General features: G+C 43.1%; 1 protein-coding gene across 2 annotated transcripts in view; it reads right to left on the bottom strand.

The window, feature by feature from the left end:
* LOC118366025 (sodium/potassium-transporting ATPase subunit beta-3-like) overlaps nt 1-23,640 on the bottom strand; it is a 52,590-nt gene extending 28,950 nt beyond the window's left edge. The window contains exon 1 of one of the 2 annotated variants that reach the window (XM_052491643.1): nt 23,304-23,640. In XM_052491643.1, coding sequence (XP_052347603.1) covers nt 23,304-23,424 — 121 coding nt within the window. In that variant the 5' untranslated portion in view covers nt 23,425-23,640. The remainder of the gene's footprint in view (nt 1-23,303) is intronic. The other variant, XM_035748331.2, reaches the window with a different exon arrangement.
* Nucleotides 23,641-25,597: the final 1,957 nt, after the last annotated feature.

The following is a 25,597-nucleotide window of genomic DNA, read 5'->3' as shown; positions in this document are numbered from 1 at the left end:
TTGGTCTTCCATCCTCCTACATTTATTAACTTCTTATGGCTGGGGGCAGTATTGAGTAGCTTGGATGCATAAGGTGCCCAGAGGTGCCCAGAGTAAACTGCCTGCTACTCAGTCCCAGTTGCTAATATATGCGTATTATTAGTAATATTTGGATAGAAAACACTTAGAAGTTTCTAAAACTGTTTGAATGAGGTCTGTGAGTATAACAGAACTCATATGGCAGGCAAAAACCTGAGAATAAATCCAACCAGGAAGTGGGAAATCTGAGGTTGGTTGTTTTTCAACTCATTCCCTATTGACGATACAGTGGGATGTTGGTCATGTTGCACTTCCTAAGAACTAATGCTACAGGCGAAACCAAGTTGAAATTTCATACAGGAAATGGTCCAGATTTTGAATGCCCTGTGTTCCAATGTCTCCTTATATGGCTGTGAATGCGCCAGGAATGAGCCTGCACTTTGTCGTTTCCCCAAGGTGTCTGCAGCATTGTGACGTATTTGTAGGCATATCATTAGAAGATTGACCATAAGAGACTACATTTACCAGGTGTCCGCCCGGTGTCCTCCGTCGAAATTATTGCGTAATCTCCAGGTCCATGCGCGTTCCATTTTCTTCAGAGGAGAAACCAAACTGCCACGAATGATTTATCATCGATAGATATGTGAACAACACCTTGAGGATTGATTCTAAACAACGTTTGCCATGTTTCTGTCGATATTATGGTGTTAATTTGGAAAAAAGTTTGCGTTGTAATGACTTAATTTGCTGTTTTTTTCTTACCCAAACGTGATGAACAAAACGGAGCGATTTGTCCTACACAAAATAATATTTTTGGAAAAACTGAACATTTGCTATCTAACTGGGAGTCTCCTCATTGAAAACATCTGAAGTTCTTCAAAGGTAAATTATTTTATTTGAATGCTTTTCTTGTTTTTGTGAAAATGTTGCATGCTGAATGCTAGGCTTAATGCTATGCTAGGCTATCAATACTCTTATACAAATTCTTGTTTAGCTATGGTTCAAAAGCATATTTTGACAATCTGAGATGACAGTGTTGTTAACAAAAGACTAAGCTTGAGAGCAAATATATTTATTTACATTCATTTGCGATTTTCATGAATAGTTAACGTTGCGTTATGGTAATGAGCTTGAGGCTATAAATAGGATCCCGGATACGGGATTGCTCGTCGCAACAGGTTAAAAACATCCTAAAGATTGATTCTATGCTTCGTTTGACATGTTTCTACGGACTGTAACGGAACTTTTTGACATTTCATCTGCTCCTAGTGAACGCGCTTCGTGAATTTGGATTTGTTTACCAAACGTGCTAACAAAAGGAGCTATTTGGACATAAATGATGGACATTATTGAACAAAACAAACATTTATTGTGGAACTGGGATTCCTGGGAGTGCATTCTGATGAAGATCATCAAATGTAAGTGAATATTTATAATGTTATTTCTGACTTCTGTTGACTGCACAATATGGCGTACATCTTTTTGGCTTGTTTGGGCTCTGAGCGCTGTACTCAGATTATTGCATGGTTTGCTTTTTCCGTACAGCTTTTCATAAGTCTGACACAGCGGTTGCATTAAGGAGAAGTGTATCTAAAGTTCCATGTATAACACTTGTATTTTCATCAACATTTATGATGAGTACTTCTGTAAATTGATGTGGCTCTCTGCAAAATCACGGGCGGTTTTTGGAACTACTGAACATAACGCGCCAATGTATACTGAGATTTTTTTATATAAATATGAACTTTATCGAACAAAACATACATGTACTGTGTAACATGAAGTCCTCTGAGTGTCATCTGATGAAGATCAAAGGTTAGTGATTAATTCTCTCTCTATCTCTGATTTGTGTGACTAGTCTCATTGGCTGGAAAAATGGCTGTTTTTCTGTGACTTGGCTCTGACCTAACATCATAATTTGTGGTGCTTTCGTCGTAAAGCCTATTTGAAATCGAACACTGTGATGGAATTAACAAGAAGTGTATCTTTAAAATGGTGTGAAGTACTAGTATGTTTGAGGAATTTTAATTATGGGATTTCTGTTGTTTTGACTTTGGCGCCCTGCACTTTCACTGGCTGTTGTCATATCGATCCCGTTAGCGGGATCTCAGCCCTAAGAAGTTTTTAAATCACCGGCCTCCACTTGTGTAGATATAGCAGAGGAGACAAGGCAAGAAAATCACTTTAGACTATTAGAGATTAGGGCTGACCCCAATTAGTCGACTGGTTGAGTGTTTGGTCGTTAGGCTGTTGGTCGACCAAGATTGTTTTAGTCATGCAGTAACAAATATATTTGCGCCCAGATCAGTAAACTAATCCATTGTGGCCTAGACTAAAAGCCAATATATGCTTAATACGATTTGTGTGGCACAATTGTGGAGCCTCCCAGAGGTATGCAGAGGCCAAATCGAGCTCTGTTCTGGATCATCATGCGCCTCCCAAATTTTGTAACAATGCGGAGGGCTCTATATAACTCTCAGCATTGACATGATTGGTTGACGGTAGATGGGGGCAGTACATTCTGTAGAAAACACAAACTCTTCCTTAACAACAGCTCTGCACTGCTCCACGAAGTGTAAGAAGTATGACCGACCTGACTTCTGCGAAAACCATATCGCCATAAATTGCTGCATGACCAATCCAGACGTAGGATTGACCATGCACTTCTCTCTCCAGAATGCACTCGTTCCAACCAATTTGTGCACGTGTTTTTTCATAACTTCACTGTGTGAATTGTTTGCATTCGATTGTTTGTGTATATCAATTCTCCATTACATATAACACCAGTTGTACATTTACCGTTAATTCCTATTTCTAATTTAGAATGTTTGATACTCTGTGTAAGGTAATTTCTGTTAATGCATTCTATATTATTATTATTATAATTGTAGGAGTAGAAACATTGTTTGCAGAGTGCCGAACCTATGCTACACTTGTGGGAAACACGTTTTGGTTTATTTCATTCCATTTACGAGTTTTGTCAACTTAGTCATCATCTTTTGTTTAGTGCGTAATCCAGTCAATGTTGAGTTAGGACGTGGAAGTAGGAAGTAGACTTATATGTTACCTGGCCTGAACGTAAATGTAGGCATATAAATGTGCCCATTTGGGGATCTGAAATTATTTATGATTGGCTTAACACACCACTACTAATGACCTGTTGAGCTTCTCAAAGTAATGTTTTCTTAACCTCAAACATCATTCAAAACAAAGTCTGTTTTTACATCCATTGAGAATTAGAATAGTTCCTCAATGTATTTGAAAAATCTTTCCAGCACTCTCCTTTTCAAAAACCACAGCGTGAAAAGGGAAAAATGTCCTGCTCTGATCCAGTGGAAACGCCATAAAATAAGCCTACCTTTAATTTGTATTTATTTATTTAACCTTTATTTAACTAGGTAGACTAGTTGAGAACAAGTTCTCATTTGCAACTGCGACCTGGCCAAGATAAAGCATAGCATTTCGACACATACAACAACACGGTGTTACACATGGAAGAAACAAAACATACAGTCAATAATACAGTAGAAAAAATAAAACAAAGAGTCTATTTACAGTGAGTGCAAATGAGGTAAGATAAGGGAGTTAAGGCAATAAATAGGCCATGTTGGCGAAGTAATTACAATATAGAAATTAAACACTGGAATGGTAGATGGGCAGAAGATGAATGTGCAAGTAGAGATACTGGGGTGCAAAGAGCAAGATAAATAAATAAACACAGTATGGGGATGAGGTACAGTGCCTTGTGAAAGTATTCGGCCCCCTTGAACTTTGCAACCTTTTGCCACATTTCAGGCTTCAAACATAAAGATATAAAACTGTATTTTTTTGTGAAGAATCAACAACAATTGGGACACAATCATGAAGTGGAACGACATTTATTGGATATTTCAAACTTTTTTAACAAATCAAAAACTGAAAAATTATTCAGCCCCTATACTTTCAGTGCAGCAAACTCTCTCCAGAAGTTCAGTGAGGATCTCTGAATGATCCAATGTTGACCTAAATGACTAATGATGATAAATACAATCCACCTGTGTGTAATCAAGTCTCTGTATAAATGCACCTGCACTGTGATAGTCTCAGAGGTCCGTTAAAAGCGCAGAGAGCATCATAAAGAACAAGGAACACACCAGGCAGGTCCGAGATACTGTTGTGAAGAAGTTTAAAGCCGGATTTGGATACAAAAAGATTTCCCAAGCTTTAAACATCCCAAGGAGCACTGTGCAAGCGATAATATTAAAATGGAAGGAGTATCAGACTACTGCAAATCTACCAAGACCTGGCCGTCCCTCTAAACTTTCAGCTCATACAAGGAGAAGACTGATCAGAGATGCAGCCAAGAGGCCCATGATCACTCTGGATGAACTGCAGAGATCTACAGCTGAGGTGGGACACTCTGTCCATGGGACAACAATCAGTCGTATATTGCACAAATCTGGCCTTTATGGAAGAGTGGCAAGAAGAAAGCCATTTCTTAAAGATATCCATAAAAAGTGTTGTTTAAAGTTTGCCACGAGCCACCTGGGAGACACACCAAACATGTGGAAGAAGGTGCTCTGGTCAGATGAAACCAAAATTGAACTTTTTGGCAACAATGCAAAACGTTATGTTTGGCGTAAAAGCGACACAGCTTATCACCCTGAACACACCATCCCCACTGTCAAACATGGTGGTGGCAGCATCATGGTTTGGGCCTGCTTTTCTTCAGCAGGGACAGGGAAGATGGTTAAAATTGATGGGAAGATGGATGGAGCCAAATACAGGACCATTCTGGAAGAAAACCTGATGGAGTCTGCAAAAGACTTGAGACTGGGATGGAGATTTGTCTTCCAACAAGACAATGATCCAAAAATGATCATAAACAATGATCAAACAATGATCTAAAGCAAAATTTACAATGGAATGGTTCAAAAATAAACATATCCAGATGTTAGAATGGCCAAGTCAAAGTCCAGACCTGAATCCAATCGAGAATCTGCGGAAAGAACTGAAAACTGCTGTTCACAAATGCTCTCCATCCAACCTCACTGAGCTCGAGCTGTTTTGCAAGGAGGAATGGGAAAAAAATTCAGTCTCTCGATGTGCAAAACTGATAGAGACATACCCCAAGCGACTTACAGCTGTAATCGCAGCAAAAGGTGGCGCTACAAAGTATTAACTTAAGGGGGCTGAATAATTTTGCACGCCCAATTTTTAAGTTATTGATTTGTTTAAAAAAGTTTGAAATATCCAATAAATGTCGTTCCACTTCATGATTGTGTCCCACTTGTTGTTGATTCTTCACAAAAAAATACAGTTTTATATCTTTATGTTTGAAGCCTGAAATGTGGCAAAAGTTTGCAAAGTTCAAGGGGGCCGAATACTTTCGCAAGGCACTGTAGATAGATGGGCTGTTTACAGATGGGCTATGTACAGGTGCAGAGATATGTGAGCTGCTCTGACAGCTGGTGCTTAAAGCTAGTGATTTTTGCAGTTCGTTTCAGTCATTGGCAGCAGAGAACTGGATGGAAAGGCAACCAAAGGAGGAATTGGCTTTGGGGGTGACCAGTGAGATAAACCTGCTGGAGCGTGTGGTACGAGTGGGTGCTGCAATGGTGACCAGTGAGTTGAGATAAGGTGGGGCTTTACCTAGCAGAGACTTGTAGATAACCTGTAGCCAGTGGGTTTGGCGCCGAGTATGAAGCAAGGGCCAACCAACGAGAGTGTACAGGTCGCAGTGGTGGGTAGTGTCTGAGGCTTTGGTGACAAAACGGATGGTACTGTGATAGATTGCATCCAACTTGTTGAGTGTTGGAGGCTATTTTATAGATGACATCGCCGAAGTCGAGGATCGGTAGGATGGTCAGTTTTATGAGGGTATGTTTGGCAGCATGAGTGAAGGATGCTTTGTTGCGATATAGGAAGCCGATTCTAGAATTAATTTTGGATTGGAAATGCTTAATGTGACTCTGGAAGGAGAGTTTACAGTCGAACCAGACACCTAGGTATTTGTAGTTTTTTAGTCCACGTATTCTAAGTCAGAGCTGTCCAGAGTAGTGATGCTGAACGGACGGGCAGGTGCGGGCAGTGATCAATTGAATAGCATGCATTTAGTTTTACTTGCGTTTAAGAGCAGTTGGAGGCCACGGAAGGAGAGTTGTAATGGCATTGAAGCTCGTCTGGAGGTTAGTTAACACAGTGTCCAAAGAGGGGCCAGAATTATACAGAATGGTGTCGTCTGCGTAGAGGTGGATCAGAGAATCACCAGCAGCAAGAGTGACATCATTGATGTATACAGAGAAGAGAGTCGGCCCAAGAATTGAACCCTGTGGCACCCCCATAGAGACTGCCAGAGTTCCGAACAGAGAAGTAGTTGGTAAACCAGGTGAGGCAATCATTTGAGGAACCAAGCCTGTCGAGTCTGCCAATAAGAATGTGGTGATTGACAGTCGAAAGCCTTGGCCAGGTCGATGACTACGGCTGCACAGTAATGTCTCTTATCAATGGCGGTTATGATGTCGTTTAGGACCTTGAGCGTGGCTGAGGTGCACCCATGACCAGCTCTGAAACCAGATTGCATAGCGGAGAAGGTACAGTAGGATTCGAAATGGTCCGTAACCTGTTTGTTAACTTGGCTTTCAAAGACCTTAGAAAGACAGGGCAGGATAGATATAGGTCTGTAGCAGTTTGGGTCTAGTGTCACCCCCTTTGAAGAGGGGGATGACCGCAGCAACTTTCCAATCTTTGGGAATCTCAGACGATACGAAAGAGAGGTTGAAAAAGCTAGTTATAGGGGTTGCAAGAATTGTGGCAGATAATTTTAGAAAGAGAGGGTCCAGATTTTCTAGCCAGGCTGATTTGGAGGGGTCCAAATTTTGCAGCTCTTTCAGAACATCAGCTATCTGGATTTGGGTGAAGGAGAAATGGTGGGGGCTTTGGCGGGTTGGAGGGTGCCGGACAGTTGGCCGGGGTAGGGGTAGCCAGGTGAAAAGCATGGCCAGCCATAGAGAAATGCTTATTGAAATTCTCAATTATAGTGGTTTATCGGTGGTAACATTATTTCCTAGCCTCAGAGCAGTGGGCAGCTGGGAGGAGGTACTCATGGACTTTACAGTGTCCCAGAACCTTTTTGAGTTTGTACTACAGGATGCAAATTTCTGTTTGAAAAAGCTAGCCTTAGCTTTCCTAACTGCCTGTGTATATTTGTTCATAACTTCCCTGAAAAGTTGCATATCACGGGGGCTATTCGATGCTAATGCAGAACGCCACAGTATGTTTTTGTGCGGGTCATGGGCAGACCTAGTCCTTGGTTTACTCCAGACCTATCGGTTCCTAGTTTTAAAAAAATTTAATGGGGCATGCTTATTTAAGATGGTGAGGAAGGCACTTTTAAAGAATAACCAGGCATCCTCTTCTGACGGGATGAGGTCAATGTCATTCCAGGATACACCGGCCAGGTCGATTAGAAAGGCCTGCTCGCAGAAGTGTTTTAGGGAGTGGTTTAGGGAGTGTGAAAGTGATGAGGGGTGGTCGTTTGGTCACAGATTACCTGATTACTTCTTATCAGTGCTTGACTTGGACTGAAGTAGGTTTAGGTACTCAATTGTGGGTTCTGGTACTGTTTCTATTTATGTGCAGATGCTCCACTGTACTTGTGAGCTAATATTCTATAAGAGGAACAGGAGCAACCAGAATATTTTATACAATGTTGCAAGTTAGCTACCTTTGGTCTGACCCAAGATAATAGTTGATACCATTGTGATTTATAGGATATTTATTTTTATCAGGATATTTTCTACATTCAGGCTGCAATGTTTTCATTTGTTGGCTTTATAGTAAACGTGCTGTATATCCTCAGTCAAATTGTCTCATCGTGCTCTAGAGACTCCTTGTGGCGGGCCGGATGCCTGCAGGCTGACTTCGGGTTAAGCAAGCAGGTGTTAAGCAGCACAGCTTGACGGTCATGTTTCGGAGGACACATGACCTGACCTTCACCTCTCCTGTGCTCATTGGAGAGTTGCAGCGATGAGACAAGATTGTAATCACGAAATTGGGTAGAAGGGGTTAACATTTTTGTTTTTTATCACAACTAAAGTGGGAGAAATACCATTTTAAAATTAAGCATATTAATCCTCTTTACAATGGTTGTAGAGCCTAACTGGCATACATACGCACTGTGTGAGTTTCAAGTTTGGGGAAGTTCATTTTCACCATAAAAATTCACCTTTATAATAAAAGCATTACATGAACAATTGCATTTGCGGTCACTTTTGAGAATGGTGCTTTCCCGCTAATTGATTACATTATGGAACATTCATGCTTATAGCCTACTGACGTTCGTGCATTGCTGTGCTTATAATGTGAAGTAATAGCCAAATAGTTTATTAACATTTTACGCTAAACGTTCTGATCGGTTGCATCAGCCTCAATATTTTAAAAATATTTGTTGATGCTAGTGGTTGTATTCATTTGGAATCTACTCCCTTCCACAACTTCCAGACTATGCTTGGAATATTTATATGGGGGATAATAGATTAACATGGGCTAGTGATTTTGATGTTCGTTAGGCCTACTCACCTTGCTGGCTGACGAAAAGTAAATGTGGCCAGTTCTTTCCGACATCTTCAATATGCTCCTCGGCATTTGATAAGGATGCACACGCGCAGCTGCATCCCTGTGAGAAGGACCTGATCACGGGATGGGCATTGACTAATAAGAATTGAGATATCTGAGAGAACCATGTGAGTGAGAGGCCCTTCTGGGGATGCAGCCAGGAGAAGGGAATTGTAATTATTATATTCAGCCCAAGAGGCACAACGGACAACGGCCGCAAAAGGCATGGATTAATTTAGGGGATATTACGGCAACACAAAGGGGATGCAGCCAGGAAATTCAAGGCAAATTGTGAATGAGAGACTGATGAAGTGTGTGCAGCCTGCGCAAAAAACAGAGCAAAGCCTTTCATGCAACTTTTTTGAAATCATCCTTAGTCACATCATGCTGCCTTAGAATGTGATTAAAATCAAAACATATATCCCAACGTTTGTACCACAACTAAAGTTGCATAAATAACTCCAAATTAAGCATATCGGAGGGCCGGTTAGCTGCATGTGTGTGACTCCCTCAAATCATTTGGAGATAATATCACTTCTATTTTATTCAGCTTTGTTCAATTGTATTCTTGATACTATAAAATTAATATCAAATAATGCCACGGAATTCCAAGCAAATCTTGTTTGCTAAATGAACTAGGGTAGCCCACAGCCATAGCCAGATAAGGGCCTAACATAAGGACAACTCAGAGTATGCTATTCTGTACATCTAAAATATATATTTTCCTCATATCATGTTTGTTTAGACCTGTCTAAAATAAATGATGGATTTATTGTGATGGTGTAGGCTATATTAAATTGATTTATTAGACCTGTTGAAATGTAGATGTTTCAAAACATGTGGCTTGTAGGCTGTGTGTGGAAGCCAGGAGTTGCTAAATGTGTTTGTTAATAACCATGAGACCGACAGTTATTTGCTTGACAATCACCAGCTGACAATTTTGTGACCACCACAGCCCTAGTAATGAGACACTACTGCTTTGAGTAGTCCAGACTGAATAATCTCTGATTGGTAAACCTTATGACACTGATGTGTGTCAATTACAATAACACTACTGAAAGGGTAAATGGTCAAATACAGCTAGGCAATCATTCTAAGGTCGATGGTTTCATTCCAGGATGATGCTCTCATTCTCTCCTCTTGGCATCCACATCCCTAAGGACTTGGTGTGGACATGGTCCATACACACCCGCACAGTCGTGAAGAGGGCACGGAAGTGCCTCTTCCCCCTCAGGAGGCTGAAAATATCTGGCATGGGCCCTCGGATCATCAAAAAGTTACAGCTGCACCATCAAGAGCATCTTGACACTTTGCATCACCGCTTGGGTATAGGAAATGCACCGCCCTTGACTGTAAAGTTCTACAGAGGGTGGTGAGGACAGCCCAGTACATCACTAGGGCAGAGCTTCCTGCCATCCAGGACCACGAAATCAAATGTATTGGTCACATCCACATATTTATAAGATGTTATTGAGGGTGTTGCAAAATTTGCATATCAGGCGGTGCCAAAGACTCCAGCCACCAAAGCCATAGACTGTTAATTCTGCTACTGTCTGGCAAACGGTAAGGGAGCATCGGCTCTCGAACCAACAGACTCAGGAGACAGCTTCTAAATCAAATAAAAATGTATTTGTCACATACACATATTTAGCAGATGTTATTGCGGGTGTAGCTAAATACTTGCAGTCATAAGACTGACAAATAGCCAGACTGCTAAATAGTAAATTAATGGTACCCAAACTATCTGCACTGACCCTATGCATACTCAATAGACCATATATACGCAAACCAGATACACACACTTCACTCACTCACACACTGTACATTGATACTCCGCCACAAAACCAACACACATTCACATAACACAATCACACATTTAAACTCATTTGGTGCTGCTACACTGTTCTTTATTTCACACGTATTATTGTCTATCCTAATGCCTAGTCACTTTACCCTGCCTTCATGTACATATCTACCTCGAATACCTTGTACCGCTGCACATTGATTTGGTACTGGTACCCCCTGTATATAGCATTACAGCCTTATTCTAATATGTATTACATTGATGAGGGGAAAAAACTATCCACACACAATACCTCATAATGACAAAGCAAAAACAGGTTAAAAAAAAATCACATTTACATAAGTACTCAGACCCTTTACCCAGTTGAAGCACCTTTGGCAGCGATTACAGCCTCGAATCTTCTTGGGTATGACGCTACAAGCTTGGCACACATCTGTATTTAACCAAAAGCAAGCCAGAAGCTAGCCAGTTTACTGGCTAACGTTAGTATTCAGCTAACCACGGTTTGTGGTCATCAGCTATCCTTTAGCTCGAAAAGCTATTACCAGTTTTGTACAACGCGACTGCAAGCTCTGGACATTTACACCTGGATCTCGCAGCTAACTAGCTGCTATCTGTGTGACTATTGGCTTACGACGATCCCGGAGCAAACAAAATTATTCCGGAGGTAGCCAGCTGAAGAGTTCCATCAGCCACTCCTGGGCTACGATCACCTATCCGGTCCCGTTTTACTGCCGATGCGGAGCCCCACCGGGACTTCACGACTGGACTACCGATGTTATCTGCCCGAGGGAGTTATCCAACTGGCCACTCCGTCACGATGTTACTTGAACGCCCATCTGCGGCCCGCTAATCGTTAGCTGTCTTATCGGCTGCTATTTGAATAGGTCTATCGGACAATTATTCTTGGGTCACTAGAACTTTATCTATTTTGCCAATTGGATTGATCCCCTCTACCACACGGAACCCCACTAATCTACCGACAGAAACACACAAGGTGGCTAGAAACAGACCTCCATCCTATGCTAGCTTGCTACCGATGGCCCGGCTAGCTGTCTGAATCACCGTGACCCCAACCAACCTCACTACTCACTGTAACCTTATGATCACTCGACTAAGCATACCTCTCCTTAATGTCAATATGCCTTGTCCATTGCTGTTCTGGTTAGTGTTTATTGGCTTATTTCACTGTAGAGCCTCTAGCCCTGCTCATTATACATTTACATTTACATTTAAGTCATTTAGCAGACGCTCTTATCCAGAGCGACTTATAAATTGGTGCATTCACCTTATGACATCCAGTAGAACAGTCACTTTACAATAGTGCATCTAAATCTTAAAGGGGGGTGAGAAGGATTACTTGTCCTATCCTAGGTATTCCTTAAAGAGGTGGGGTTTCAGGTGTCTCCGGAAGGTGGTGATTGACTCCGCTGTCCTGGCGTCGTGAGGGAGTTTGTTCCACCATTGGGGGCCAGAGCAGCGAACAGTTTTGACTGGGCTGGAACTGTACTTCCTCAGTGGTAGGGAGGTGAGCAGGCCAGAGGTGGATGAACGCAGTGCCCTTGTTTGGGTGTAGGGCCTGATCAGAGCCTGGAGGTACTGAGGTGCCGTTCCCCTCACAGCTCCGTAGGCAAGCACCATGGTCTTGTAGCGGATGCGAGCTTCAACTGGAAGCCAGTGGAGAAAGCGGAGGAGCGGGGTGACGTGAGAGAACTTGGGAAGGTTGAACACCAGACGGGCTGCGGCGTTCTGGATGAGTTGTAGGAAATACAATAAAATAAAGTGCATCTATTAATCAAAAACAACACTTTAATGGCACAGGCAGTTTAATGGCACAGGCAGGAGCCCAGCCAACAGCGAGTTGCAGTAATCCAGACGGGAGATGACAAGTGCCTGGATTAGGACCTGCGCCGCTTCCTGTGTGAAACTTTAAATATTTTGCACAAGGCAGGGTCGTACTCTGCGGATGTTGTAGAGCATGAACCTACAGGAACGGGCCACCGCCTTGATGTTAGTTGAGAACAACAGGGTGTTGTCCAGGATCACGCCAAGGTTCTTAGCGCTCTGGGAGGAGGACACAATGGAGTTGTCAACCGTGATGGGGTATCGAGATCATGGAATGGGCAGTCCTTCCCCGGGAGGAAGAGCAGCTCCGTCTTGCCGAGGTTCAGCTTGAGGTGGTGATCCGTCATCCACACTGATATGTCTGCCAGACATGCAGAGATGCGATTCGCCACCTGGTCATCAGAAGGGGAAAGGAGAAGATTAATTGTGTGTCGTCTGCATAGCAATGATAGGAGAGACCATGTGAGGTTATGACAGAGCCAAGTGACTTGTAAGTCGCTCTGGATAAGAGCGTCTGCTAAATGACTTAAATGTAAATGTATGTAAATGTATAGCGAGAATAGGAGAGGGCCTAGAACAGAGCCCTGGGGGACACCAGTGGTGAGAGCGCGTGGTGAGGAGACAGATTCTCGCCACGCCACCTGGTAGGAGCGACCTGTCAGGTAGGACGCAATCCAAGCGTGGGCCGCATTGCCGGAGATGCCCAACTCGGAGAGGGTGGAGAGGGAGGATCTGATGGTTCACAGTATCGAAGGCAGCCGATAGGTCTAGAAGGATGAGAGCAGAGGAGAGAGAGTTAGCTTTAGCGGTGCGGAGCGCCTCCGTGATACAGAGAAGAGCAGTCTCAGTTGAATGACTAGTCTTGAAACCTGACTGATTTGGATCGAGAAGGTCATTCAGAGAGAGATAGCGGGAGAGCTGGCCAAGGACGGCACGTTCAAGAGTTTTGGAGAGAAAAGAAAGAAGGGATACTGGTCTGTAGTTGTTGACATCGGAGGGATCGAGTGTAGGTTTTTTCAGAAGGGGTGCAACTCTCGCTCTCTTGAAGACGGATGGGACGCAGCCAGCGGTCAGGGATGAGTTGATGAGCGAGGTGAGGTAAGGGAGAAGGTCTCCGGAAATGGTCTGGAGAAGAGAGGAGGGGATAGGGTCAAGCGGGCAGGTTGTTGGGCGGCCGGCCGTCACAAGACGCAAGATTTCATCTGGAGAGAGAGGGGAGAAAGAGGTCAGAGCACAGGGTAGGGCAGTGTGAGCAGAACCAGCGGTGCCATTTGACTTAGCAAACGAGGATCGGATGTCGTCGACCTTCTTTTCAAAGAGGTTGACGAAGTCATCTGCAGAGAGGGAGGAGGGGGGGGAGGAGGATTCAGGAGGGAGGAGAAGGTGGCAAAGTGCTTCCTAGGGTTAGAGTCAGATGCTTGGAATTTAGAGTGGTAGAAAATGGCTTTAGCAGCAGAGACAGAGGAGGAAAATGTAGAGAGGAGGGAGTGAAAGGATGCCAGGTCCGCAGGGAGGCGAGTTTTCCTCCATTTCCGCTCGGCTGCCCGGAGCCCTGTTCTGTGAGCTCGCAATGAGTCGTCGAGCCACGGGGCGGGAGGGGAGGACCAAGCCGGCCTGGAGGATAGGGGACATAGAGAGTCAAAGGATGCAGAAAGGGAGGAGAGGAGGGTTGAGGAGGCAGAATCAGGAGATAGGTTGGAGAAGGTTTGAGCAGAGGGAAGAGATGATAGGATGGAAGAGGAGAGAGTAGCGGGGGAGAGAGAGCGAAGGTTGGGACGGCGCGATACCATCCGAGTAGGGGCAGTGTGGGAGGTGTTAGATGAGAGCGAGAGGGAAAAGGATACAAGGTAGTGGTCGGAGACTTGGAGGGGAGTTGCAATGAGGTTAGTGGAAGAACAGCATCTAGTAAAGATGAGGTCGAGCGTATTGCCTGCCTTGTGAGTAGGGGGAAGGTGAGAGGGTGAGGTCAAAAGAGGAGAGGAGTGGAAAGAAGGAGGCAGAGGGGAATGAGTCAAAGGTAGACGTGGGGAGGTTAAAGTCGCCCAGCACTGTGAGAGGAGAGCCGTCCTCAGGAAAGGAGCTTATCAAGGTATCAAGCTCATTGATGAACTCTCCGAGGGAACCTGGAGGGCGATAAATGATAAGGATGTTAAGCTTGAAAGGGCTGGTAACTGTGACAGCATGGAATTCAAAGGAGGCGATAGACGGATGGGTAAGGGGAGAAAGAGAGAATGACCACTTGGGAGAGATGAGGATCCCGGTGCCTCCACCCCGCTGACCAGAAGCTCTCGGGGTGTGCGAGAACACGTGGGCGGACGAAGAGAGAGCAGTAGGAGTAGCAGTGTTGTCTGTGGTGATCCATGTTTCCGTCAGTGCCAAGAAGTCGAGGGACTGGAGGGAGGCATTGGCTGAGATGAACTCTGCCTTGTTGGCCGCAGATCGGCAGTTCCAGAGGCTACCGGAGACCTGGAACTCCACGTGGGTCGTGCGCGCTGGGACCACCAGATTAGGGTGGCCGCGGCCACGCGGTGTGGAGCGTTTGTATGGTCTGTGCAGAGAGGAGAGAACAGGGATAGACAGACACATAGTTGACAGGCTACAGAAGAGGCTACGCTAATGCAAAGGAGATTGGAATGACAAGTGGACTACACGTCTCGAATGTTAATCGGTGGGCGTTTGCTAGCTGGCTAGCTGGTGAAGTGAAGACTACGTTAGGACGACGAAATACGATAATTATGCAATTATCTTTGATACAAGGACGGCTATGTAGCTAGCTAAGAAGAAATTGCTAAGATTAGACAAATCAAACCGTTGTACTATAATGAAATGTAATGAAATGTAATGAAAAAGTTATACTACCTGCGGAGCGAAGTGCCGATGCGACCGCTCGCTCCAACCCGGAAGTACCTAATCCAACCTTTCAATTCCACCACTCACACATGCAATGACATCACCTGGTTTCAATTATGTTTCTAGAGACAATATCTCTCTCAATGCCTAGGTTTACCTCCACTGTATTCACATCCTACCATACCATTGTCTGTACATTTTACCTTGAAGATATTTTAATCGCCCCCAGAAACCTGCTCCTTTTACTCTCAGTTCCAGACGTCCTAGACAACCAATTCTCATAGCTTTTAGCTTGTACCCTTATCCTACTCCTCCTCTCTTCCTCTGGTGATGTAGAGGTGAATCCAGGCCCTGCAGTGCCTAGCTCTACTTCTATTTCCCAGGCGCTCTCTTTTGATCACTTCTGTAACCGTTATAGACTTGGTTTCATGACTGTTAACATTAGAAGCCTCCTCCCTAAGTTTGTTTTATTCACTGCTTTAGCACACTCTGCTAACCCGGATGTTCTAGCCGTGTCTGAATCCTGGCTTAGGAAGACCACCAAAAATTCTGAAATCTTCATCCATAACTACAAAGTTTTCAGACACGATAGAACAGCCAAAGGGGGCAGTGTTGCAATCTACTGCAAAGATAGCCTGCAGAGTTCTGTCTTACTATCCAGGTCTGTACTCAAACAACTTCTACTTTTAAAAATCAACCTGTCTAAAAACAAGCTATAGACCACCCTCTGCCCCCAGCTGTGCTCTGGACACCATATGTGAACTGATTGCCCCCCATCTATCTTCAAAGCTCGTGCAGCAAGGCGACCTAAACTGGAACATGCTTAACACCCCAGCCATCCTACAATCTAAGCTTGATGCCCTCAATCTCACACAAATTATCAATGAACCTACCAGGTACCATCCCAAAGCCATAAACATGGGCACCCTCATAGATATCATCCTAACCAACTTGCCCTCTAAATACACCTCTGATGTTTTCAACCAAGATCTCAGCGATCACTGCCTCATTGCCTGCATCCGTAATGGGTCAGCGGTTAAACGACCTCCGCTCATCACTTTCAAACGCTCCCTGAAACACTTCAGCAAGCAGGCCTTTCTAATCGACCTGGCCGGGGTATCCTGGAAGAATATTGATCTCATCCCGTCAGTAGAGGATGCCTGGTTATTACAAAAAAGCCTTCCTCACCATCTTAAATAAGCATACCCCATTCAAGAAATTTAGAACCAGGAACAGATATAGCCCGTGTATCTCTCCAGACCTGACTGCCCTTAACCAACACAAAAACATCCTATGGCGTTCTGCATTAGCATTGAAAAGCCCTTGTGAAATGCAACTATTCAGCGAAGCTAGAAACCAATATATACAGGCAGTTTTTCAAGCAGAAATTTGCTTCCTGCAACACAAACTCAAAAAAGTTCTGGGACACTGTAAAGTCCATGGAGAATAAGAACACCTCCTCCCAGCTGCCCACTGCACTGAGGATAGTAAACAATGTCACCACCGATAAATCCACTATAATTGAGAATTTTAAAGAAGCATTTCTCTACGGCTGGCCATGCTTTCCACCTGGCTACCCCTACCCCGGTCAACAGCACTGCACACCCCACAGCAACTTGCCCAAGCCTTCCCCATTTCTCCTTCTCCCAAATCCAGTCAGCTGATGTTCTGAAAGAGCTGCAAAATCTGGACCCCTGCAAATCAGCTGGACTAGACAATCTGGACCCTCTCTTTCTACAATTATCTGCCGAAATTGTTGCTACCCCTATTTCTAGCCTGCTCTTTTGTGTTGTCTGAGATTCCCAAAGATTGGAAAGCAGCTGCGGTCATCCCCCTCTTCAAAAGGGGGGGACACTCTTGACCCAAACTGCTACAGACCTATATATATCCTACCCTGCCTTTCTAAGGTATTTGAAAGCCAAGTCAACAAACAGATTACCGACCATTTCGGATCCCTCCATACCTTCTCCGCTATGCAATCTGGTTTCAAAGCTGGGTGCACCTTAGCCACACTCAAGGTCCTGAACGATATCTTAACCGCCATCGATAAGAAACAATACTGTGCAGCAGTATTCATTGACCTGGCCAAGGCTTTCGACTGTCAATCACCACATCCTCATCGGCAGACTCGATAGCCTTGGTTTCTCAAATGATTGCCTCGCCTGGTCCACCAACTACTTCTCTGATAGAGTTCAGTGTGTCAAATCGGAGGGCCTGTTGTCCGGGCCTCTGGCAGTCTCTATGGGGGTGCCACAGGGTTCAATTATTGGACCGGCTCTCTTCTCTGTATACATCAATGATGTCGCGCTTGCTGCTGGTGAGTCTCTGGTCCACCTCTACACAGACGACACCATTCTGTATGCTTCTGGCCCTTCATTGGACACTGTTAACAATGCTCCAGACGAGTTTCAATGCCATACAACACTCCTTCCGTGGCCTCCAACTGCTATTAAATACAAGTAAAACTAAATGCATGCTCTTCCACCGATCGCTGCCTGCACCTGCCCGCCCGTCCAACATCACTACTCGGTTCTGACTTAGAATATGTGGACAACTACAAATACCTAGGTGTCCGGTTAGACTGTAAACTCTCCTTCCAGACTCGCAACAAACATGTCCAATCCAAAGTTAAATCTAGAATTGGCTTCCTATTTCGCAACAAAGCATCCTTCACACATGCTGCCAAACATCACCATTGTAAAACGGACCATCCTATCGATCCTCAACTTCGGCGATGTCATCTACAAAATAGCCTCCAATACCCTACTCAATAAATTGGATGCAGTCTATCACAGTGCCATCCGTTTCGTCACCAAAGCCCCATATACTACCCACCACTGCGACCTGTACGCTCTCGTTGGCTGGCCCTCACTTCATACTCGTCGCCAAACCCACTGGCTCCAGGTCATCTACAAAACCCTGCTAGGTAAAGTCTCCCCTTAACTCAGCTAGCTGGTCACCATAGCAGCACCCACCTGTAGCACGTGCTCCAGCAGGTATATCTAGCTGGTCACCCCCAAAACCAATTCTTCCTTTAGCAGTCTCTCCTTCCAGTTCTCCGCTGATCAATTAGCCTTTTAAAATTATAAACTTGGATTAGCTAATACAACGTGCCATTGGAACACAGGATTGATGGTTGCTGATAATGGGCCTCTGTACACCTATGTAGATATTCCATTAACAAACTGCCGTTTCCAGCTACAATAGTCATTTACAGCATTAACAATGTTTACAATGTATTTCTGATAAATGTAATGTTATTTTAAATGGACAAAAAAAAAGCTTTTCTTTCAAAAACAAGGACATTTCTAAGTGACCCCAAACTTTTGAACGGTAGTGTATATAATAATTGATCAACCCTACAAACAGCACAATACAAAGGAGGAACGTCTTGATGCAATTAAAGCCATTAAGTCCGGGAAAATGCCAGGGATGGATGGCATACCAGTGGAGGTATATATATATATATATTTTTTGATATTCTTAGAGGACCGTTATTAGCATGTTTTAACCAATCCTATATAAATAGATTACCGGACACTCAACAAGGTCTGATTTCATTATTACTGAAACAGGATCCAAGTGGTAAATATAAAGATCCAGTCCATTTAAAAAAATTGGAAGCCTCTTACACTTCAGTGTTGTGATACAAAAATTCTAACTAAATGCTTAAATTAAATTCTTAATTAAAAAGGTTTTGTCAGATATTATTCATCCTAGTCAGACATGCTTTTTACATGGAGATACATGGAGATAATATTAGACAAGTACTGGAAACAACAGAACACTATGAAATATCTGGGAATCCAGGACTGGTATTCATAGCTGACTTTGAAAAGGCCTTTGATAAAGTATGACTGGCGTTTATATATAAATGCCTGGAATTTTCCAATTTTGGAGAATTTCTTATAAAATGGGTTAAAGTTATGTATACTAACCCTTGGTGTAAAATAGTAAATAATGGCTACATCTCAGAAAGTTTTAAACTGTTAAGAGGAGAAAAACAAGGTTGTCCACTATTGACATATTGCCATTGAAATCCCTCCACAACCTCAAGAGTATCTAGATACTTTTTCTAACCTCTCTGGATTAAAACCAAATTATGTGTACTATATTACATATTTGATCACTAAAAAATACTTTTCCATTACTGTGTAGTTTACCTATAAAATGGTCTGACGGGATGTGGACATACTCGGTATACATATCCCAACATACATATCCCAAAATAAATAAATGATGTTACTCTAATATTTTTTTATAGAAAGTTAGATAAAAATAGATAAGATCTTGCAACCAAGTCTATTTGTGGAAAAATCTCCCTGATTAACTCTATAGCGACCAGTTTTTTAAATGATATGAACAAAAATGATATAAATTTGATTGGAATAGCAAGCCAGACAAAATTAAATAGGCCTATTTATATAATGAATATACATAGTGGGGCAAAAAAGTATTTAGTCAGCCACCAATTGTGCAAGTTCTCCCACTTGTAATTTTCATCATAGGTACACTTCAACTATGACAGACAAAATTAGACGGAAAAAAATCCAGAAAATCACATTGTAGGATTTTTAATTAATTTATTTGCAAATTATGGTGGAAAATAAGTATTTGGTCACCTACAAACGATTTCTGGCTCTCACAGACCTGTACCTTCTTCTTTAAGAGGCTCCTCTGTCCTCCACTCGTTACCTGTATTAATGGCACCCGTTTGAACTCCATAACCTCAAACAGTCACACTCCAAACTCCACTATGGCCAAGACCAAAGAGCTGTCAAAGGACACCAGAAACAAAATTGTAGACCTGCACCAGGCTGGGAAGACTGAATCTGCAATAGGTAAGCAGCTTGGTTTGAAGAAATCAACTGTGGGAGCAATTATTAGGAAATGGAAGACATACAAGACCACTGATAATCTCCCTCGATCTGGGGCTCCACGCAAGATCTCACCCCGTGGGGTCAAAATGATCACAAGAACGGTGAGCAAAAATCCCAGAACCACACGGGGGGACCTAGTGAATGACCTGCAGAGAGCTGGGACCAAAGTAACAAAGCCTACAATCAGTAACACACTACGCCGCCAGGGACTCAAATCCTGCAGTGCCAGACGTGTCCCCCTGCTTAAGCCAGTACATGTCCAGGCCCGTCTGAAGTTTGCTAGAGAGCATTTGGATGATCCAGAAAAAGATTGGGAGAATGTCATATGGTCAGATGAAACCAAAATATAACTTTTTGGTAAGAACTCACTTGTCGTGTTTGGAGGACAAAGAATGCTGAGTTGCATCCAAAGAACACCATACCTACTGTGAAGCATGGGGGTGGAAACATCATACTTTGGGGCTGTTTTTCTGCAAAGGGACCAGGACGACTGATCCTTGTAAAGGAAAGAATGAATGGGGCCATGTATCGTGAGATTTTGTGTGAAAACCTCCTTCCATCAGCAAGGGTGAAAGATGAAACATGGCTGGGTCTTTCAGCATGACAATGATCCCAAACACACTGCCCGGGCAATGAAGGAGTGGCTTCGTAAGAAGCATTTTAAGGTCCTGGAGTGGCCTAGCCAGTCTCCAGATCTCAACCCCATAGAAAATCTTTGGAGGGAGTTGAAATTCTGTGTTGCCCAGCAACAGCCCCAAAACATCACTGCTCTAGAGGAGATCTGCATGGAGGAATGGGCCAAAATACCAGCAACAGTGCGTGAAAACCTTGTGAAGACTGAAAATGTTTGACCTCTGTCATTGCCAACAAAGGATATATAACACAGTATTGAGATAAACTTTTGTTATTGACCAAATACTTATTTTCCACCATAATTTGCAAATAAATTCATAAAAAATCCTACAATGTGATTTTCTGGATTTTTTTTCTCATTTTGTCTGTCATGGTTGAAGTGTACCTATGATGAAAATTACAGACCTCTCATCTTTTTAAGTGGGAGAACTTGCACAATTGGTGGCTGACTAAATAATTTCCCCCCCACTGTACATATAGGTAGAGTGACTAGGCAACAGGATAGATAAGACATTAGCAACAGCATTTGTGGTGTGTGGTGTCAGTATGCATATGTAGTGTATGTGTGTGTGTGCGTATGTATGTGTGTGTTGGAGTGTCAGTGTAACTATGTGTGAGTGTGTGGGTAGAGTCCATTGTGTGTGCATAGTCAGTGCAAGAGACTGAGCGCAAAAAAAAAAGATCATACAGGCAGTCTGGGTAGCCATTTGATTAGCTATATAGCAGTCTTGTTCAGCAGTCGTATGGCTTGGGTGTAGAAGCTGTTCAGGGTCCTGTTGGTTCCAGACTTGATGCACTGATTCCGCTTGCCGTGTGGTAGCAGAGAATATATTCTACGGCTTGGATGGCTGGAGTATTTGACCATTTTTGGGGACTTCCTCTGACACCGCCTGTTATAGAAGTCCTGGATAGCAGGTGTTGACTGAAGCCTAGTGTCATTGCTCCTGTTCCTAATTGCCAGACACCTGTTAGAAGACCATGGGAGTTACCCATCTCTACCTCCCCCGCAAAATCAGTAAGCCTATCATTTTTCCATGTCTATAGCCTACTGGAGTAAAAACCATATTCAAGCCTGTGTGTTGAGAAGGAATCAACTAAGCACAATGCTGCAAGTTAACTTGCACTATTACAATCACGCAAGACGCCCACCAACACATGCACACACACAATTTTCTGCTCTAAAACCGAGCTATGGCAGGCCTGCATTTCAGGGCCCAACATTTCTCTCAAATCTAAAACTGATTTATGCTCACTGCAACACTAGCAGAGAGAGAGAGGCAGAGAGAGAGAGGCAGAGAGAGAGAGAGAGAGAGAGAGAGATCAAATTATTTTTTACAATAGGCTACAAATTGTGTGCCTGCTGTGCAATATGAGAGAACTGATTTGACCTTGAGCGAGAGACAGCAACAGAGAAAGAGCTTTATAGTAACATCATGGAAAGACAGTTAGAACATGACAGCAGAATTTGTGATCTGGGCTAGGACTGTCAATTAGTGATCCTGTATTGCCATAACAGAACACAAACACATACTGGTAGGCCTACACTATTCCCACAGACAGTAGCTTGGCAACTATGGGAGGAGTTCTAGGCCTATAGAAAATTGGGTTAGAAATGTTTTTTTCAACATGCATAAAGTCAATGCATTTTGTACCCTAGTATAAACCTATTGTATGCATTTATTGTAGGCCCTATGCACATTTATGTTTTAAATCATTGGAATTTGAGGAGAATAGGATGTAGAACTCTATGCCAGATGATAATAATGTTATATTTAAATAGTGACTGACGGCATGCGAGTAATGGCCGAGAAATAGCGTCAATCTATCGACATTTTTGGCAACATAATTTCAAATTAACCTACTCGCGTGCTTGCATGAATATGGATTTAAAAAATGACATTAATAAAAATGAGGGCAATATGACAGGGGGAACTCTGTATGCATGCCCCATAACACTCGCCGGCCTCGTGCAAGACTGCTTCTCGAGACTATACAACGTGCTTTACATGTTATTCTAAGAACAGTTTAATTGCACTGATTAGAGGGACGAAATTGGGGAAGTGTCGGTAAGGCTACAGGCCGATTATTATTAGCATAAATATAATATACTGTAATCCCAGTTTATGTTAATCCCATTGCAATTAATTTCGATACATTAGCCTACGGACCCGGTTAAGGCAGTCTCGATTCGGCCTGTTGGGCTCCGTCAAGATTTTCTTAATGACAAATCGGTTTAAAATGTTAATTTACCCCGCTACACTAGTGACCTAATAGCTAATAACTCGCAATCCCCTGAAAAAAAGCCTATTTCGAGGAATCTGCGGAAATATTTAGAGACATTTGAATTCCAATAGCCTATTTTAATTGCGGGGACATATGGCAACAGAGTGGAAGAACACATCCGATATACCGTTTGATCAGCTTTGATTGGCTGTTGACATTATTGGGGTGCAAATCATGATGAACAAACGTCTCCGTTATGTAGGCCCAGTCAAAAAAAACAAGGCTATTAAATTATTAAAATGTACATGCAAATTTGTATCCCAGGCTGCATTCACATTGGTAACTGATTAAAGCCGATAAATGAGACTGTACTATGGCTCTGAAATGTCATCAATAAGATATCATTGTTTTAATATGCAAACCCGATCTGATCGTGTCCCAAACCGATTTCTTACCCCAGCTTTTAGCGGTTCGGCCAATAAACTCTCCTGTTCGTGGGTTGTAGATAGAATCTTTCCAGGAGGAAGTCTGCGGTTTGTCTCCGTCAGCTACGGGTGTCTCCTCCTTGGTCGACATGGTTGGCTTTGAGTTGTTCAAAATGATGACCGTAGATGGTAAGAATGTTATAATGCCCAAAAGGCCTATAAACGATGGATTGCCTGTTTTATAAAATAAAAAATGGAGTGTTATTTCCGAGCCAATACAGCCTAGTCTCTTCAAGTTACCCTCTCCACACAGATACAGTACCGCAGCAACTGAGCTGGAGGAAAATTCGCATTTGAAGCATCTCAGCGCATGCGCATTTTCGGCATTCGGCATTCAAAACTCAGAGTAACGTTTTTTTTATTTGTTATTCATCATCTTAAGGTTCTATTGTATTTAAGTGGGCTAGATTGATTTCGAGCAGGGACGGGCAACTTTGATGGTGCTGGGGGACACAAAAACACGCAACTCATCATGGGTTGCTGCAGTGGCGCGTTTGTCTCCACGTCAATACTCCCCCAACCTTAACAGCAAAACATTTTAGCAATACCCCCTCCCCCCCCCTTGTGAAATATAAGATAAAGACATCATGTTTTAAATGTAATTTTCTGCAATTCTGCACATTTTGCCCATGGGTCATAGAGAAAATGTTGGCATTTTAAAGCAAGTTTGCTACAATTCTACTTATTTTGCCATGGGGCAGAAAGAAAAAAAAATTGCAGTTGCACAGCTAATTTCTTGCAATTCTACACATTTTGCCATAGGGTGGAGGCAAATGTTTGCAGTTTTTAATATGTGCCCCCACTCGGACAGTAATTCGACCATAATTATTTACAAGTTTAGATAGTTGGCCACTAGACTTATTTAACGATCTCTTTTTTTTTTGCCGTCATGGGCTTATTGAGTGACTGCTGATGCACAACCACATTTTGAAATTGCACCTTGTCTAATTTATTCTAAATCTCAATAGAAAAAAAAGAGTCAGTTGAAACTGCCTCTGCCTGCCAAGTGGTTACTTCTAAGTGAACTGGCAGACAGTAAAAAAATATTTTCAGAACTTTTTACCTAGTTTTTCTGTAAAATCGTCCACTGGCCTAAAAAAGGGGGGGGCTGGTTTATATATAACTTTCTAGTGAGGATCGAGAAGGCTGTAGGCATATGACCAATGATTAACCAAGTGTTTTGTGATCAATATTCAGTGATGGCAGTGCCACATTCATATCATAATTTAATGATGCTGGTTCATCATTTTGTCAGTATTTGTTATGTTCCGTTAGAGCCGGCATGGAGCTGAGAAACTCTAAGCTAGATGGTCCGAGTGGAAAAAAATCTCATGGAGCCTGCTTGCAGGGGTTACAATCTCCTGCCATGTTGCCCTTGAGCAATGCCCTTAACCCACCAACTGCTCCAGGGATGCTGAATTGTGGCTGATCCTGTACTTCCAACCCCTCAGCGTGAGTGTGACTCGGGTTGGTTTTTGCTCTGATCAAACAAAAATAAATCATTTTGGTTCTCTCCCCAAAAAAATGCTGGTATCAGAATCTCAGGTGCCTTTTGTGCCCTTGACAAAAGCACTTTACCACTAACCTGCTCCAGGGAACTGCAATGCAGCTGACGCGTGCTTGCTTCCAGCCTCGCGTGTGTGTGTGTGTGGTGTCCAGAGGTCAGGAATGAAATAACTGATGGCAAAATACATTTCAGGTTCAATATGGATAATAAAAGGTTGTATTGTATAGTTTTGAACTAGCACACAAGCTAGGGTAAAGTAGAGCGTTTCAGTATTACAGGGCAGTTCAATTAATGAAGCTGCTCTGGATTAGGAACGGATTTACACAATGTGGGTATTCTGGGACTCCGATGGAGAAGTCTCTGATGAGCAGTAGCGGTGCATATTATACAACCTACAGTATATGATCAAATAAAAAAATACAGATAAGAATAAGAAATAAAAGTAACAAGTAATTAAAGAGCAGCAGTAAAATAACAATAGCGAGACTATATATACAGGGGAGTACCGGTGCAGAGTCAATGTGCGGGGGCACCTGTTGGTTGAGGTAATATGTACATGTGGGTAAGAGTTATTAAAGTGACTATGCATAGATGATAACAGAGAGTAGCAGCGGTGTAAGAGAGGGGGGGGGGGCAATGCAAATAGTCTGGGTAGCCATTTGATTAGGTGTTCAGGAGTCTTATGGCTTGGGGGTAGAAGCTGTTTAGAAGCCTCTTGGACCTAGACTTGGCGCTCCGGTACCGCTTGCCGTGCAGT

This window comes from Oncorhynchus keta, chromosome 33, assembly GCF_023373465.1.
Source record: "Oncorhynchus keta strain PuntledgeMale-10-30-2019 chromosome 33, Oket_V2, whole genome shotgun sequence".
NCBI lineage: Eukaryota > Metazoa > Chordata > Actinopteri > Salmoniformes > Salmonidae > Oncorhynchus > Oncorhynchus keta.
This window is presented reverse-complemented; position numbering and strand designations above follow the sequence as displayed.